Source organism: Manacus vitellinus, unplaced genomic scaffold, assembly GCF_001715985.3.
Source record: "Manacus vitellinus isolate BGI_N305 unplaced genomic scaffold, ASM171598v3 scaffold_0_pilon, whole genome shotgun sequence".
Taxonomy (NCBI): domain Eukaryota; kingdom Metazoa; phylum Chordata; class Aves; order Passeriformes; family Pipridae; genus Manacus; species Manacus vitellinus.
In genome coordinates this window covers 40,043,160-40,058,594 of record NW_021938789.1, presented here as the reverse complement: position 1 = coordinate 40,058,594, position 15,435 = coordinate 40,043,160, and the positions used below count along the sequence as shown (strand labels likewise).

At 42.6% G+C, this 15,435-nt stretch overlaps 1 protein-coding gene across 8 annotated transcripts in view; it reads left to right on the top strand.

Moving 5' to 3' along the window:
* EPHA5 (EPH receptor A5) overlaps positions 1-15,435 on the top strand; it is a 182,547-nt gene that overhangs the window by 143,418 nt on the left and 23,694 nt on the right. For 7 of the 8 annotated variants that reach the window (XM_018072010.1, XM_018072004.1, XM_018071978.2 and 4 more), the window contains 4 exons: positions 5,509-5,574; positions 12,153-12,220; positions 13,610-13,735; positions 14,750-14,935. In XM_018072010.1, coding sequence (XP_017927499.1) covers positions 5,509-5,574; positions 12,153-12,220; positions 13,610-13,735; positions 14,750-14,935 — 446 coding nt within the window. The remainder of the gene's footprint in view (positions 1-5,508; positions 5,575-12,152; positions 12,221-13,609; positions 13,736-14,749; positions 14,936-15,435) is intronic. The other variant, XM_018071998.2, reaches the window with a different exon arrangement.

Sequence of the window (15,435 nt, the reverse complement as noted above, 5' to 3'; positions counted from 1 at the left end):
AGAGCAGTTCCCCCTCTTTTGTCCTTCAAACCAAGTCCTGTTTGCAAAACTGACAGGACCTTAGGGTGAGTGTTAAGAGACTGCTGGTCCTCCAGTCCCCTAGGCTTTTGAACTTTGTATCGCTAAACAAAAGCATGGGCTTTTACAGAGTAAAGTGGGAATGGTATTAGGTCAATGCTGTGCGTGTTTGCAAAAGCTGCTCAAAATAGCTAAGAAGTGTACTGTGCATCTGCATTTATAGTCAGCTACCCATTATGGATGACCTTTTCTTCTCAAGTGATCTTCCAGAGAACCAGAGGGAGCTTTTCATAGAACTTAAGAAAAAAAATAATTTTGAAGCAACAAGAACTACCCCTCTCACGGTGTCGTGCATATATAGAAAGTCTTTTTCTGGCAAGGAACTAGCCTTTGAAAGACAAAGCAAAGACAAATCTTGCCACCTGGGTATTGGCAGTTAGGGGCTTCTGCACCAGAGTATCCATCCTTGACCTTAGCTGATTTAGACTTAAATATCAGCGCCTGTGGTGGCAGAGGGCTACTTTCTGGACACAAATATATGCATCTTGTTAAAAAGTGACTTTCAGGGAATAGAGAGAGTGAAAGATTGTGATGTATATCCTAGGTGCTGGGGCAGTGTTTACAACCTTCTGTGATGTGGAAGGTAAAAATGGATTAATTTTGCCACAACCTCCCCCCATCCTATTTTCCAAGTTGTGTCAGGGCTTAAAATAGTTTGCTTTTTTGATATTTCCGTAGGAAACGGGAGACAGTCTATAGATAATGTTTTTCATAGAGAATTTTTCCAACATGAGTCACAATTTTTGTTAGTTGGGACTTTTTAAAGGATTTTTATCTCTACATTCTTGCCTGCTCTTCCTTCTTCCTGCAGGACATTGTCTCATGTGATTTATAGCCACTTTATGATGCTGCCTGCTGCCAAATATTCCCCACAATTCACCTGACAAGAGGAAGGATTTTGTTGAGGAAGCTATTGCTTTGCCAAGTCAAAATTCCCATCCACCAAGAGCAGGCAGGGTCTGGGCCTGCTTCTGTTTGGGTCAAGGTTTTTATTACCTCCATCACGTTAACAGCCTCTTTGCTGGTACATTTTCCCAGCGAGGAGCGTTCACAGCACTGATGTACAGTGCCATTCTCTGAAAGCAGAGTGCTCCAGTGCACACTTCTGCACAGAGCGATACCTTCCTAGGACCGGTGTGGAAATCTGCTGTCTGTAGCACCCATCTCTAACATCCTGCCAAGATCAATCAGCTTGCCAAATTTGGCTACTTAAACACCTTATTCCTCTTTTATTGTAAACACTTTTTGGCTTTTGCAAGCCAATCTACACTGCAGTTTTGAGGCGGGTGTAGGGACCCAGGAGAATCTGCCTTCAGATGACTTCGGTCCAGACAGGAGGTGAGAGTTAACCAAATCTGTAATTAAGCTCCAAGCCCATGAGGCATTGTGCTTGAAAGCATTATTTCTGAGTTGCTCCGGCAGCAGCCAAGGGAATGGCGTAGAAGGACTGTCATGAACAGATAAGTGGCTGGCATAAACTTTGTCTGAGCAGGGAAAATGTGGGGTAGTGCAGCAGTAAGTGACAAAATCTTCTCACCTTCATGCAAATGATGTATTTGATGGCACTGTGCAAGTCCTGTTTCCACTTGGAGAAGGCAACTGGTCTGCTCTTCAAGCTGAAAGTGGTAGCACCTTGAGGCTCCTGCTGAGCACCCCAAGTGGATGCGGTGTTTAGAAGTGGGGTTTTACAGTGTCTTCTCTTGGCTGTGAAGTGGGTAGAGGATGAAGAAGAAAGTCAGACTCTTGTCCTTCTGCACTTCTGAATATGTGGATGTTTCACCTTGCTTTGAATGCTAGAAATCAGAAGCATGACCTCTCCTGGGGGTTCACCATGTTGCAGCACTTGGCCTCTTACCTAGAAAAAAAGGTTATCTGTACTTTTTCGCGTCTTTTACGTCTTATAGAAAAGTATAATGCCAGAGGTCTTTCCAAGTGCAGTTCCTTTCCCTGAAGACGTTGCTTTCCTTCCCATAGTGATTACAATAGATATCATCTGCTTGGGCTTCTGCATTCTTGAACAGTGCAAAGACGTGCTTTAACGTGTGAACTAGGATAGCTCAGCAGGAAGAGCAGGTGACTCCTTAAACATTCATGTACTTCTGGACAAAATGGGAATACATTCCTAGCAACTCACAGTGTGTAATGCTGCTTCTCTGATGTTTAAAGCAAGCATGTTGACTCATGAACTGTTAGGTGTAGTGCTGGCCTCCTGACCCGGAGATGCTGGAAGCAATCATTGCCATCCCTCAAGGCTGCATGAAGGATTAGAAAAATCTTCCCAGGCACCCTCAAGTATTTCAGTCTCTAATTGCAAACCTCTGAAGAACATCCCATTAGAACAGCTTATTAAAAGCACCAAACAAGGCTTTCATTTATCATAATTCCAAGACTTCAACTTATAACTCTTAAAAGCCACAGCTATATATGGCAGAGCCCCTCTGAATTCTATCTAGCAACTAAAAATGTAGTTTAATTCCAAATGCTCACAGGGTCATCTGCAGACTTGTGGTAAATTAATTGCATTAATTGCAGGCACAGTTGTTGAGGCCCATGATATTTATACATTTCATTAATAAAGCATGTAGCCCAAGGTTTGAAACAATGCCAAGTTTGTTGATAAGTCATCCTAGCATACGTTTGTTAAAGTTTGCTCTCTGGACGGTTGGGTTTGGAAACCACATAAGCATTTCAGGGGTCACCTTAGCTAGAACTGGAGGAGGAGTGTTGTCTTTGTGTGCCCAAGATAACTGAAAGCAGTAGAGTTGGACTAGACAAGGAACAGGGCAGTGCCAGCAGGCTGTGGAGATCCTGGAGGTGTCACTGGAGCTCCAGGCTCTTCTGCATTTTCTCTGCCTATCTGCAGCCCTTTTCTTGATGCCAGAGCTCAAAGCCTTGTCACACCTTGTTTGAAGACAGCTTGGCATTTGGAGATGGTGTCACCTCAGTGCCTTGATCTTTCCCAGTAAAGGGGATTTAACACTGCAGGTGTTTGCTCAATAACTTTCACTGTTACATGGGCATGTCGTCTGTTATTCTGCAGCAGATCGGGTGGGCTCCTGACCAAGAGCATCCCCACAAGCTCTCCTCATAGTCTGCTAATGGATTCAGTGAGGCTGGAGGAGACTTTGCAGATAAATTTGATGTTTACAGTGCTCAGTTCCATTCTGACTGCTCCCTGGTATAGGTCAGCTTGCTGGCTAAAAGTCCTCTGAAGAGGTCCGAGTGTATTTCATTAAACACCAATCTCTTATCCACAGCATTTGATCTTGTCTGGAAAACTTTTGCTTTCAGCTCCTCAGTTTCTAGACTTAAGAAAGCCCTGCATGAAGTGAGGAGATGGGAAATTTGGCCCCTCCTCAAAGCCATCAGCACCCAAATGTAATGACCACAAGGTGCATGTTCGGGTTGCTGGAGTTTAACTTCAGTTTTGTTTGACTCAGGATTTTTATATTCTGAAGTTTATCTACCAAGTCAAGCCATCCTTTTAACACAAGTAGTAATAAATCTTCTTTTGTCCTAACTGTTCAGTTCAATTAGTAGGTTCTCTTACCTTTCCTAACACTCCTTGGACTGGAAAGTGAATTATGTTGTCTGCTGATACAGTTTAGTTTGTTTCTAAGCACTTTAGATTTCCCATAGTGTTAAAACTCAGAGTATTTTGACCACAGGTGTATAGCTGATATGTGTGCAGGAGCAAAGCTGCATTGAGGCACATTTCCCTTGCACTTCAGCATTTTTTTCTTCCATATAAAGAGAGTGAGATCTGAAGTGCTCTGCATTCAGTGCAGTGAACTGATTTTGTCTCAGAGCAGCCCAGTTGCTGATGAGGTGCTCAAAGAGTTTTCTTTGTTTAAGAAAACAGTGAGCTCTTTTCATTTTAAGGAAGTGGTTGCTTTTCAGGTTAATTGAACTGTTGTTTCAAAAACTTTGACTTTGCATGCTGAGTGGTGTGAGGGCTTAGGACGGTCTGGTGGCAGCAACCATGAGAAAATACCTGGGGGAAAAGGGCCTCCTATCTGAAACATAAGTTAAAGTGTCACAGCCACAGTGATCTTATGGAGATGCACCAGTTCCCTGCACTCAAATCCTGCAAGGTTAAAAGAAGAAAATTACAAAATTGACTCAAAATTCATAGTGCTTTGCTTCCCTATGTGTGCTTTTGGGGTTTGGACCTCTGGTGTTAACTTGGATCAGTGGAGTGGTTTAGAGAAAGCTGATCTGCTTCCATATTAGTATGACTGTACAAGCTGGGGTATTATGAAAATAGAAAATATTGTCAATTATAGTAAGAAATATTGGCATTGCTGTTTAGAAAATGTTAGCAAGTTGTTTTGCTGATGCAAAAGGAGCTTAGAAGACATTCTTCACCAGCTCTAATTTAAGTAAGCACATAATCCAGTATATAATTCTGTAAATCATTGCATGCCTGAAGTTATTTTGCATCATAATTTAAGACAGTGCAGTTGCAGAATGTTAATTCTGCCTAAATAAGCTATTTTAATGTATTTAGCCATTGTAAGTTAAACTGTATGAAAGTCTGATATGCACAGAATTTTTTTTGAGAACGACGTTATGATGACTGAGGAGAAATTATGAGTGAGATCTTCAGCTGACTTTAACTGGAGTATATCTACACCATTGGGCTCTTGCTTGTACTGAAGTCCTTCCTGTTGTTTCTTCTGCACTATGTTCTTTTTCAGGGTGAATTATCTTAATAGATTTGGTAACAGAAAAATTGTCTGTGCATGTTTTCTGGCAAGGATAAAGGGTGCAGCCAGCCTTGGGTTACTGATGCCAGGTGAACCCAAAGTCTAATTAGACTAGAATAATGGCTGAGCAGCCTTCAAAGGCAAGCTGTAGATGCATGCAGTGCCTTTCAGCTCACCATATTTTGAGTTTATTTAGACTGAATGCTCTCACATAACTCACAAAGTCCTGCCTCTGCAGATACCTAAAGTGGATGCAAAGCTTCACTGATACAAGCAGATGCAGAAAGGGCTCTGTGAGTTGAGTACACGCCTAAGGATCTGCAAAAGCAGGGTTTTGTATTCATCCAGTACTTTTCTTTTTTCAAAGGAGATTGTAATTGTACCACATGCACACTTATGGAAAAAAGTCACTTTGCCTGCTTCAAGGCAGGTGCTTAAGTTTAAGCACATGGGTGGCCCCATTAATCCTAACGGTGGTACTCAAGTACAGGAAGCACGTGGTTAATTGCTTTACAGGACCAGGATCCATACACTCTCCCCAAGGCATTTTTCTGCAATGATAGCAACGTGCTGTGAAAATCTTGCAGCCCAGGGTGTTAAGGTCCAAATAATAGTTGCAATAAGAAGGAAGAAGTGCATATAAAAATGTTGCAAATGTATTTGCACCTTGCCAGGATGGTGGGATTATTCCTTATCCTGGGCCTTTTTGTTTGCTTTTCAGTTGCTGCGATCATGGCTGTGGGTGGGCTTCTTCTCTTCGTGCTGTTGCCTATCCGAGCCTAACATGGTCAGTGTTCCCACCTGTGCTGGCTCCTACTTCGTGTCCTCCATCCATGTTTTCTGTGCGCAGTCTGCTTCTCCCTTCCTTTCTTGTATTGGTCTGGAAATCACTTTCTCATCTGATCTCTGTACCAAGCTTGTCTATCTCAACAACTGGAAATAGCATGACTCGAAGCAGAGTGTGTCTCCAGCAAGAGGGGAAAAAAAGCCGATATGCTATGACATGATCAATCCAGACACCGCACCAGGTGTCTAATAAAATATCACATATGCTGGACACTCATCAAGTTCTGCTTCTTGTCGTTAAAAGGGGACGGGGGAGGTGATTTGCCCCCAGAGAGGAGGCAGGGGGTAGGCGGGAGTGGAAAGGTATTTAGTGGCATGTAACATGCATGTCAGTGGAATGAACTGTATGTCATCGACATACATGTCAATGTATGACATACACAGCAATGACATGATGCTGTTTGCCAACGATATGCTCCAGCAGTATTGGACATATCTCTGCGGGCATCAAGAGGTGCGTGTCCGTACTGCATGCTGTCCTGTTCTTGCCACCATCTGGGCTGCCTCACCAGTTTCTACTCTCTTTTATTCTCCCCTCTTTTCTAACTAATCAAAGGAGGGGTGATTTTAATTTCCGTTGGTTTGTCTGGACACAAGTTGAGTTGCTTCCCAAAGGGAATGCATTTTAGGCCCCTGAATTGACTGTAATCTGTGCATAGATCCTCCCAAATCTCCTGAAACTCATGAAATCACCATCCCCATCAAGTAGCTGCTTGAGACCATAGAAGGTCTGAGACATCCCACATGCATTGTTAAATTGGGATGGTGAGAGATGTGAAACTCTTCTACTGTGTTTTCTGGGGGATGCTGAGGCTTTGCATGGTGGTAGCTGGGTCGCGGTGCAGTCCTTGCTGTAGGGCACAGCAGTCTCTAAGGTGGACCATTTTGGGGTCCTCTAGTGCTGTATTTTTGCTTTGACAGAGGCCTGAACCAGGGAGAAGTTTTTGAATGCGAATCCCAAAGGCCCTAAAACGGAAGGGGGTTTTGTGGGTTTTTTCCCCTGATGGAGCATTTTTCGGTTGGTTTTTGTGACTTTTCAGTTGATGCTCAGCTCAAAGTGTGTGCCTGCAAAATGTTGCTCTGGTACGTGAGCCACCATTTTGACAATGATTGTGCTGAAAGAAAACCTCCTGGTATTTCTGTTGTCTGTCATGCCTGTGCCATCAGTGCACAAGCAGTCCCTCACTGCAAGTCATGCTTCAAATGTCTTCAGCAAGGCCCTCAACCAGAGTGTGACAGCAATGGAAAATACTTCTCAAAGGAGACCAGGAATGCACTGGATGGCTACAAAGAAGAGAGAGACATAAAGAAAACTTGGCTGACCTGGAAAACACCCTCTGCAGGTTTCCTCCTAAGCATCAGAGACTAATGTAGCAACAAGCTGGGAGGGGAAAATGGGAAAAGTTACTTAAAGGCACAGATGTCATTGGCTCTGCTATAGGAAGGCACAACAACCTTTTTAGAGAGATTTATGGAGATCAGAGGGAGCTTCCTGCAAGCAGGGAAAATGGTATCTTGTTTAAATTATTTTTAATTGTTCTGGCAGTGGTCTAGGAAAGTAGGGAGTCATTCACTACAAAGGCAGGGAAGGACTAAAGGCTAAAAATACCACTGCTGGATTTGTGAAACTTCCTTTGTAAGGCATCCAAGTTAATCAGGGGTCAAAGACAGGGTCACACTGTGTAGAGGTGGACAGCAGTGCTGGGAAAGCAGCTAAGAAGATTCTGAGCCTGCAGCCCTTAGGAAGGGAATCTACTCTGGTTCCTCTCAGGCCAGCCATCTAGTGTATCTTTGCACTGACCTCAAGATCTTAGCTTGTCATCACCAGACCTTTTACTGCTCTTCTGATCTCATTCAGGAGAAAAGTGAACAGAAAAATGGGAAGTAACTTCCAGTATAAGAGCTGTTAGTTTTACACTAGTCCCTGATTTTGTGATACTGAATTTATTCTAGGATTTAAGCAGTAAAAGCAAATGCTGAACATGGACCAACATCACGAGTGGTAGGGTTTTGCTTCTGCCTCTTAATATCGGTATTGTTTATCAAGGATAAAGCTATTTACTGAACAAGTTATTGTCTCCACACATGAGCTGAGGCGACAGGATCTTGGCCAGATGGATGGATCTGTGTTTGTTTGTTCCTCTGCATGGAACATAGTCCTGCTCTGCAACACGTATGCAACTTTGTTGATTTAACATCTTGGAACAAATAGTCTGAAATGAACACCAGCCCCTCGTAAAATGACAGTCTTGCAGTCCTTGCAAACCTCCTGTGAAATGACAGCTTGAGGTGGGTTGGATGCATTCCTCAAAGCTGACTTATTGAGAAGGTGTACTTCTCAGTGAAGGTCTCACCCCTGCAAAACAAGTGGTGTTTTGTCTCTGTTTCAGAGAAGCACACATACTTCATTTATCTCATATTTAAGAGATTAAATACATGTATAAATCTCTGCAGCTGAGATAGGAGATTGCATACTACTTTCAGGGCACAACCTGTTCAATTGGACTGACTGCATCTAGCAAGATGAAGTCCCTTCCCTCATTGGGGATGTCTAAATGCTGTCCCTGCCTACACTTCCAGTAATGCCTAGGCTGTGTGCTGAGATGCTTCGGCCTATGCCTTTGAAAAAAGTATGTAAAACTCTTCCACATCACCACCTTGGGGTTGGATGTCCAAGATCCACATTCAACCATGTGTCTTGCCTGAGTTGTGACCAGAGTAGTGGCCCCAGCTGGGAAGACGAAAACTCCTTCCCTTGGGCATTCTCTGTTTTTCAGGGGGATGCCTCAAGTAGTGGAGGGGCCACACACAACTCAGCAAGGGCACCCTGAAGCACAGGGCAGACACAAAGAATCTCCATCAGTCCAGAGAGAATAAATATCTTCCTACCTCACTTCTGGAGGATTTTTCTCCGTGAGTTGGCTTCTGCCGTGCAAGGTAGTGGGCACTGGTTTCCCAGCTGGATTCTTCATCTTTCTACCTGTCCGTTTTATATTTTATAAACCTATATAGGGATCATTTTACAACTTCACTTTTATAATCTGCTCCATAAATATTTTACGAGCTGCCTGCCAATTTGCAAGTAGTTTTTAAATAAGACATGATGCCTTAAGAATATTTAAAGTCTCACTTTTTTTTTCCCTCTGATACCTTTATTGAAAAACACGGAGCTGTGCAAGGAAGACACCTGCTTTCTAGACAGAGAAACTGGGACAAATCCACAACAGGAGTAAATGAATTGAGATTCAGGTGTGCTGCTGAATTATGTTACCTTTTTGGCTGAGTGTCTCCAGCTCAGTGGGAGATGAAATGAGTGTCAGGATATTTATGCTTTTGCTATGCATGATATAGAAAAGATATAGGAAATCTATAGTATGTACAACGATAATAAACTGGAGAATGAGTCTTCCATCGAAGCTTTTCACTCACAGCTTTGCCATTAAATAGTAAGAGTAAATGTACATGCAGAAATGGACTATTTCACAAACAATTGGGAGCTTTTTCTTCTCGTAAAATGTATTGCAAAGCCACAATATTTAGAATCTTTGATCTGCCAGTAAGATTCACAAAGTGAATCAGAACTGTTAATCTGAAATTGAAGATTTTTATGGGATTTAGTTGGGGGAAAAGGAGAAAAAACTGCTTGTGTGTGTGTTATTTAAAGCACCTGAAGGTCAAGAAGGGACTAAGTGCAGTTTAGTTAGCAAATACATGGCATGTTTCTCTAGGTAGTTTAAGAAAGTGAGTTTAAGAAGGGCACAAGTGATTGCAACAGGCAGGTTTTGTAGCGAGCTTTATTAGTGACACCCAACTGTTGCTTGACAGTCACAGTCCACTAGCTGCCATTTCACTTTGATATGTCTTGTCAAGGCTTGTTTTAATGATTCTTTGGGTACCCCAGAGCCTGATTTCATATGCTAATATGACATGTTGCTGTATGTGTTACCCAGCTTGAGAGAAGGGTACAGCTGGAGCCAAGTGGTTTGAATTGGCCCTTTGAGTGTGTCCCTGGGCAGTAAAACATGGACTGTTGTGCATCAAGGTGTGCTTAAATCACTGGATGCAAGGGATGGCATGTTCCCTGTTTCTGTCTCCTCCATCTTTATGGTCGAAGAATCGGGAGATGCAGGTCATAAAAAGGATGATGGTAGAAAAGCATCTTTGTAGGTGAAGTACTCCAAACCTGAAGAAGAGATGAGGGCATTTGCTTCAAAAGGCAAAAGAAGAAATCTTGGATATGTGCATTTGGTAAAAGGATGAATTGAAATATTCGTGTATTTTTAAAAGAAAAATTAAGTTGTATGCATTTGTCCAGAAAAATTACTTCTGCAGAAAATTGATGTCACTTTTGGCAACTTGCAGCAGAAAAAAGGGGGTTGCCAGAAGTGGGACTTGATACTGAAGCTCATGTCTCTAGTTTATTCAGTTAAAGGGGGAGGTAGTACAATGATGAAGGAGAGGGTTTGTGAACACCAGAACGTGCTTCAAAGTGAGCCTTACTCCCAGGGTCTCCATGTAGACCTAGTGCTTAGGGTTTGAGTTAATTATGCAGGACCCCATCTCAGGAAACGGCACTGCTGCTGCTGGAGCAAGGCAATGAGCACAGATGCACAAATAACTGAGACATGTGTCCGGGCACCTCATTGCTGTTCTTGTGGGTTTTGCATTCAAAGTGTGATGGTCTCAGCTTGGTTGCTACTGCTGAAATCGTGCCCTGCATGGATAGCCTGGCTGTTTATCAGTTGCAATCTGTTTATCTCCCTACCTGTGTCCCTGGACTGCCTGTCAGCTTTCCCCTTGTCTTCTGCACCTTATCTTGATCCATTCCCCTGCGCTTGCACAACCTTTGCAATCTCTGTTTTTCCTTCCTCTCCCTATGACACAGGTCTCCCCTTCTCCCCAAGGTAAGCTTCCTCTTCCCTGGAGTAGCTCCAGAAGCTCATATTGCTTTTCCCTTTCTCAACCCTCTGGCGTCCAGCTCTGCTGGGTCCAGCTCAGTGACAGAGTTTTGTCGTGTTCAGGATTTTGTTTGTAATTGTGATTGTTTCACAAACCCAGTACCAAAATCCTATAGTCAAAAGGCTGCTGGACCCCTTGCATCCAGGCAGACAGCAGTTCCCTGTAATAGGACTTCATGCTGAGGGCATGTTTCATGCAGATGCCTATTACTGCCTCCTCCTAATTGCAGTTTTGTTTCTGCTAGTTGTATGCTCCTCCTTGCTGTGAGTGATGCTGGAGTGTTCACATGCCCCTAGCTCAAAAATCACGGGCAATGGAAGAGAAGTCTCCAAGTTTCTCAGCTTTAAGTGGCTTCTTAGTAATCTGAGACTTTCTTTGAGGTTGCCAGCTAGCAGTCCCACTGCATGCTGACTGGCTTGCAGGTGTCTGTTTCAGGTTTTTCACTCTACCAAGCAGTGTCCCTCAACCTCATGTCCATGCAGTTTGCTGTAAGAATGATCCAGTTCCCATACCCAGTTGTCATATCAGGTCCTTGGAATGACTGGCATATACATGTGCATCCTACATACCTGATCCCATATTTTTAAATGTATGTATGTGTATAGCAATTCTCCTTGTCTATACAGTTATCCTGTGGCTTCCTTTGTGGTTGTCTAAGTGAAGCAGATCTCAGAAATACCACCAAATAAGAAGTGTAATGCCAATGCAAAGTCACTGCCTAGAAAAACAAGAAGAATGAGGGCTGAGCCAGGGAAGACCAACCAAAGACTAATAGGAGGATGCCCTGAGGGAGATGCAATTCTGATAAGACTGTGGTTGCAACTCTATGGTAGGATTCAGCAGCATCCTTGCGCTGTCTAGTGCTGCGGTGGGAGCAAGATAGGTCAGGGAGGGACTGCGTGTCTTCTTCCATCTTTATTCTGCTGGGCAGAGGGCAAATGGCAGAAAGTCAGGAGATGTGCAGGAAATGCTGTGCAGAGCCAGAAATACATAGGAGACCCTTGAAGGCAGTGAGGCAACAGGTTTTGATTTGGTTTAAACCATTACTTGGCATGCGTATAAGGTGTTAATGTTCACACAAGGCTGTTTTCTTAAGTATCAAAATTTCAAGTTCCTTGCAAATGCCCAGTGGATGAAGGGGGAGTATGCAAGACATACAACGTAGTGCCTGCAAAAGCTCTGCAGTCCAGGAGATCTTGTTTCTTCAATTCTTATGTTGCATCCCATTCCCCTTCCATTGTCCTTCCTGTTCTGGCTTTTTTTTTCTTCTTAATAATAGCTGCATTAGATGTAAGATAGAGTGGAGTTGTTCAGAAGCATCTCTGGGATTTGGAAACACAAGTCCTATTGAAAATCTATGGGCCTTGGGCCCTGAATCCCATTAGAAAAATTGCAAGTAGTTTGATGAGCTAAAACTGGGACAGCAGCAATAGAGCCACTAGAGAGGTTGGGTTTGTCACTGCTCTGGGTTTTTTTGTTTTGTGTGATTTAAAGTAAAGAACGGAATTCTGCCATACCAGAGACAAAAACACTCTTCTGTTGTGTTTTTTTTTTTTCCAGGCGATGTGGCTATAGCAAGGCTAAGCAAGATCCAGAAGAAGAAAAGATGCATTTTCATAACGGCCACAGTGAGTAAAGAGAAAACATGTATATATGTGTCTTTGGATTTCTGTGGTAATAAGAAATACAACTGAGACATGGTTTTCTGAAAAAAAAAATATGGTTTTGCTGGTAATTTACAAAAGAATCATTTGTTCAGTAGGTCCCCCCCACCCCTGCTGTAAGCCCCACAGAGAACTGAACATTTGAACAGCCCTTATATATGCTGAGCTATTCACACCTGTACGTTTTCAACAGATCTCTCTAGTGAGCCATTTTGATTTGTTCCTCTGTCTTTGCTGTGTGACCCATGGTGCTATTAATTTTCCTGGTCAGCACGTAAAAACTCTGCATTTTTGTGGTCTGGATGCATCAGTCCAAAATACCTGTTTGAAACCCTTGCTTCACCCCAGCCAGCCATGAGGACCAAGCCCACTGTTACTCTTTGCGTTGGATGCCTCTGCAGAGGTGTGAGGAATAACACCTACTTCTTGCTCATAGGAAGCTTTCAGAAATGCTATGTTAATGCCGTTGTATACAAAAACCCTCTGCAGTGATGCTAGAAAGTAAATCTCATGGTTACTATCAGTCCTTCTGTTCATGCAAAGCCAGCGTTTGAAGAGCCTTCCTTCATCAAGTGTTGTGGGATCTGGGCACGGGTAACAGTGAGGTGCCTTTTGGGGTGGAAAAGGCAAACGCATCTTGAGTGAAAGTCAAATTTCCATTAGTGCTATATAATGAAGGCAGCAGGAAGCAAATCAATTAAGAGCCACAGTGTAATGTAGCTGTCTCATTAGACTGATGAGCAATTCTTCATGTGAGTAGCCTTAATGATTGTCAAAACAAACTTATAATATGGATAATGAAAATACTTTTTCCCCTCTCAAATCCTTGAGAAAAAGCCTACTATTGATTATATTTATACTGGTACAGCCCACAGGCTTTGTACTGCAAATATGCAGTTCATTTAAATCTCAGTAACGCCATCTGAAATAATGTGGCTGATTAATTAACTAATATGTGACTGGTAGGGCATATTTTGTTTCAGCTCTCCGTCAATGCCTATCCATCCAACTTGCTTCACAAGTTGCTCCTGTAACATCTTGGTTTTTGCACTTTTCCTCCTGATGTACTCTCTCCAGTTCCAGAAAGGGATCCTTTTGCACCAGACCCCCGACCAGCCCATTATACAGCACCAAAAGGGACTTTTAGCTGTACATCATTCCAGCTGAGCACTATGATGTACTTTTCTAAATACAGTGAAGTTGCACATGTGTCACATATAAACTAAATATCATTTTCCAAGAATAGTATTAATTTTCACCATAGAAGTAAACTTCCTTGCTGCAATGTTTTCCATCAGAGTTCAAGGGACAGGAGTGTGTAATGCCATTAATGTTTTAAATTTGTGTCTGCAGTTAAGCTGCCTGGAGTAAGGACCTACATTGATCCCCACACCTATGAGGACCCTAATCAAGCTGTCCACGAGTTTGCTAAGGAGATTGAAGCTTCATGCATAACTATTGAAAGAGTTATTGGAGCTGGTATGGAAATGCATTTCATGACCCTTAGCAACGTGAAGGGTTGGCTTTCTTAATATAAGAGATCTGGGAAGGGCCATGAAATATTTGAGCTGTTAGTTACTCTGCAAGTGATGGTGAGCATGTTCCAACTGAAGTTTGGGACAAACCTCCCATTGTCTGCAGTTTTGAAATGCAGTAACTGAACTGAAAGTGTCAAAAAATGATCACATTTGGACCAAGCTGAGTTATTTCAGTAGATGCTAAGGGAAATGAGTCACTTAATTTTCACTTTTTTTTTGCCATTTTAACCTTTTTCACCTCCCTCATAAAGGCCAGTCTTGAAGAAAAAATTAAGAAGTCATCTGGGAGATTAAAAAAGCACAAACCAAAGTCCAAAGCTTTAAACTTCCTTGGTTAAAAGAAGAAACTCCATTTTCTTTTCAGTTAAGCTGTTTGTTTAGATTTGCATCCAACTTTAGGAGTATTTTCAGTGATGTAAAATTATGGGTTTGGGGGTAATTTACTATTCACCAGAAAAAAAGATCCATTTGGGTTACTTTTTTTAAGAGTCATAAAATTGTAAAGGGTTTATATTCTATGAAAATATATGTTAGTGTGAAAAACTAACAGCATTCCAACTATGTAACTTACCAAAGGAAGGTTAAGAAGCAAGTGGTTTGTGTTTTACACCTATCCATACAGGGCCATGGTATAGAATGTGACAGGACTTTTTCATCTAGTAGACAAAAGTATGAAATGAAAAATAAACCCAGTAGAATATAAAGCATAGCTTTTTAAATAAAGGAAAAATATGTTTTTATTCCTAGTTTTCTTGTGCTTATGAATTACTTGGCTTTTGATACACCGGCTATTTGAGATGGTGATACTGTGGTGTTCAGCAATCCACATCCATGAGTGCAGGGCAACCTTGCGTGCTTTTGATCAGCTGAGGCTGAGCTGCATCCTGTAGACACATGTGTGTCATGCATTCCCTGGACACACTGTGATACCATGTTTCCTGACTTTTCTCTGAAGGTGAATTTGGGGAAGTCTGCAGTGGACGGCTGAAGCTGCAGGGAAAGCGTGAGTTTCCAGTGGCTATCAAAACCCTGAAGGTGGGCTACACAGAGAAACAGAGGAGAGATTTCTTGGGAGAAGCAAGCATCATGGGGCAGTTTGACCATCCCAACATCATCCACCTGGAAGGCGTCGTCACAAAAAGTAGGTACAAGTTGGTGTGGACTGCTCTTCTTGAACTCTGGCCGATGGGAGAGTTGGTCAGGGGAAAAAGACTGCAGTTATTCACTTTTTGACTGCACCTTTCTTAATTCCTCAAAAAAAAGTGAACTTCATTGCCTGAAGTGTCACACTTGATAGGTCCAGCCAGAAACAGGTTTCCCAACACAGTAAAGGGGGTTTGTGCCCAAAGGGTTTTGGTGTTCATCCAGCTACAATGAATAGATAATAACTAAAATGATACAAAACTGCAACTGCCTCTGCAGACCTTGCCTCACTTTGGCATAATATGCATGGTTTAAGAGCAAACCCCTCTTTGAAGGCCCAAAATCAAATGACACAGAAATGGGAGGTGTTTTTGGCCAGTCTCATGCAGTGTGTAGATGATAGAGATGGCAACATGCCTGGGATATCTGGATGCCAGTGCCTTGCAAGTAGTTTAGCAGCAAATACCACCTGCAAAATGCAAGAGCATTTCGAATGCA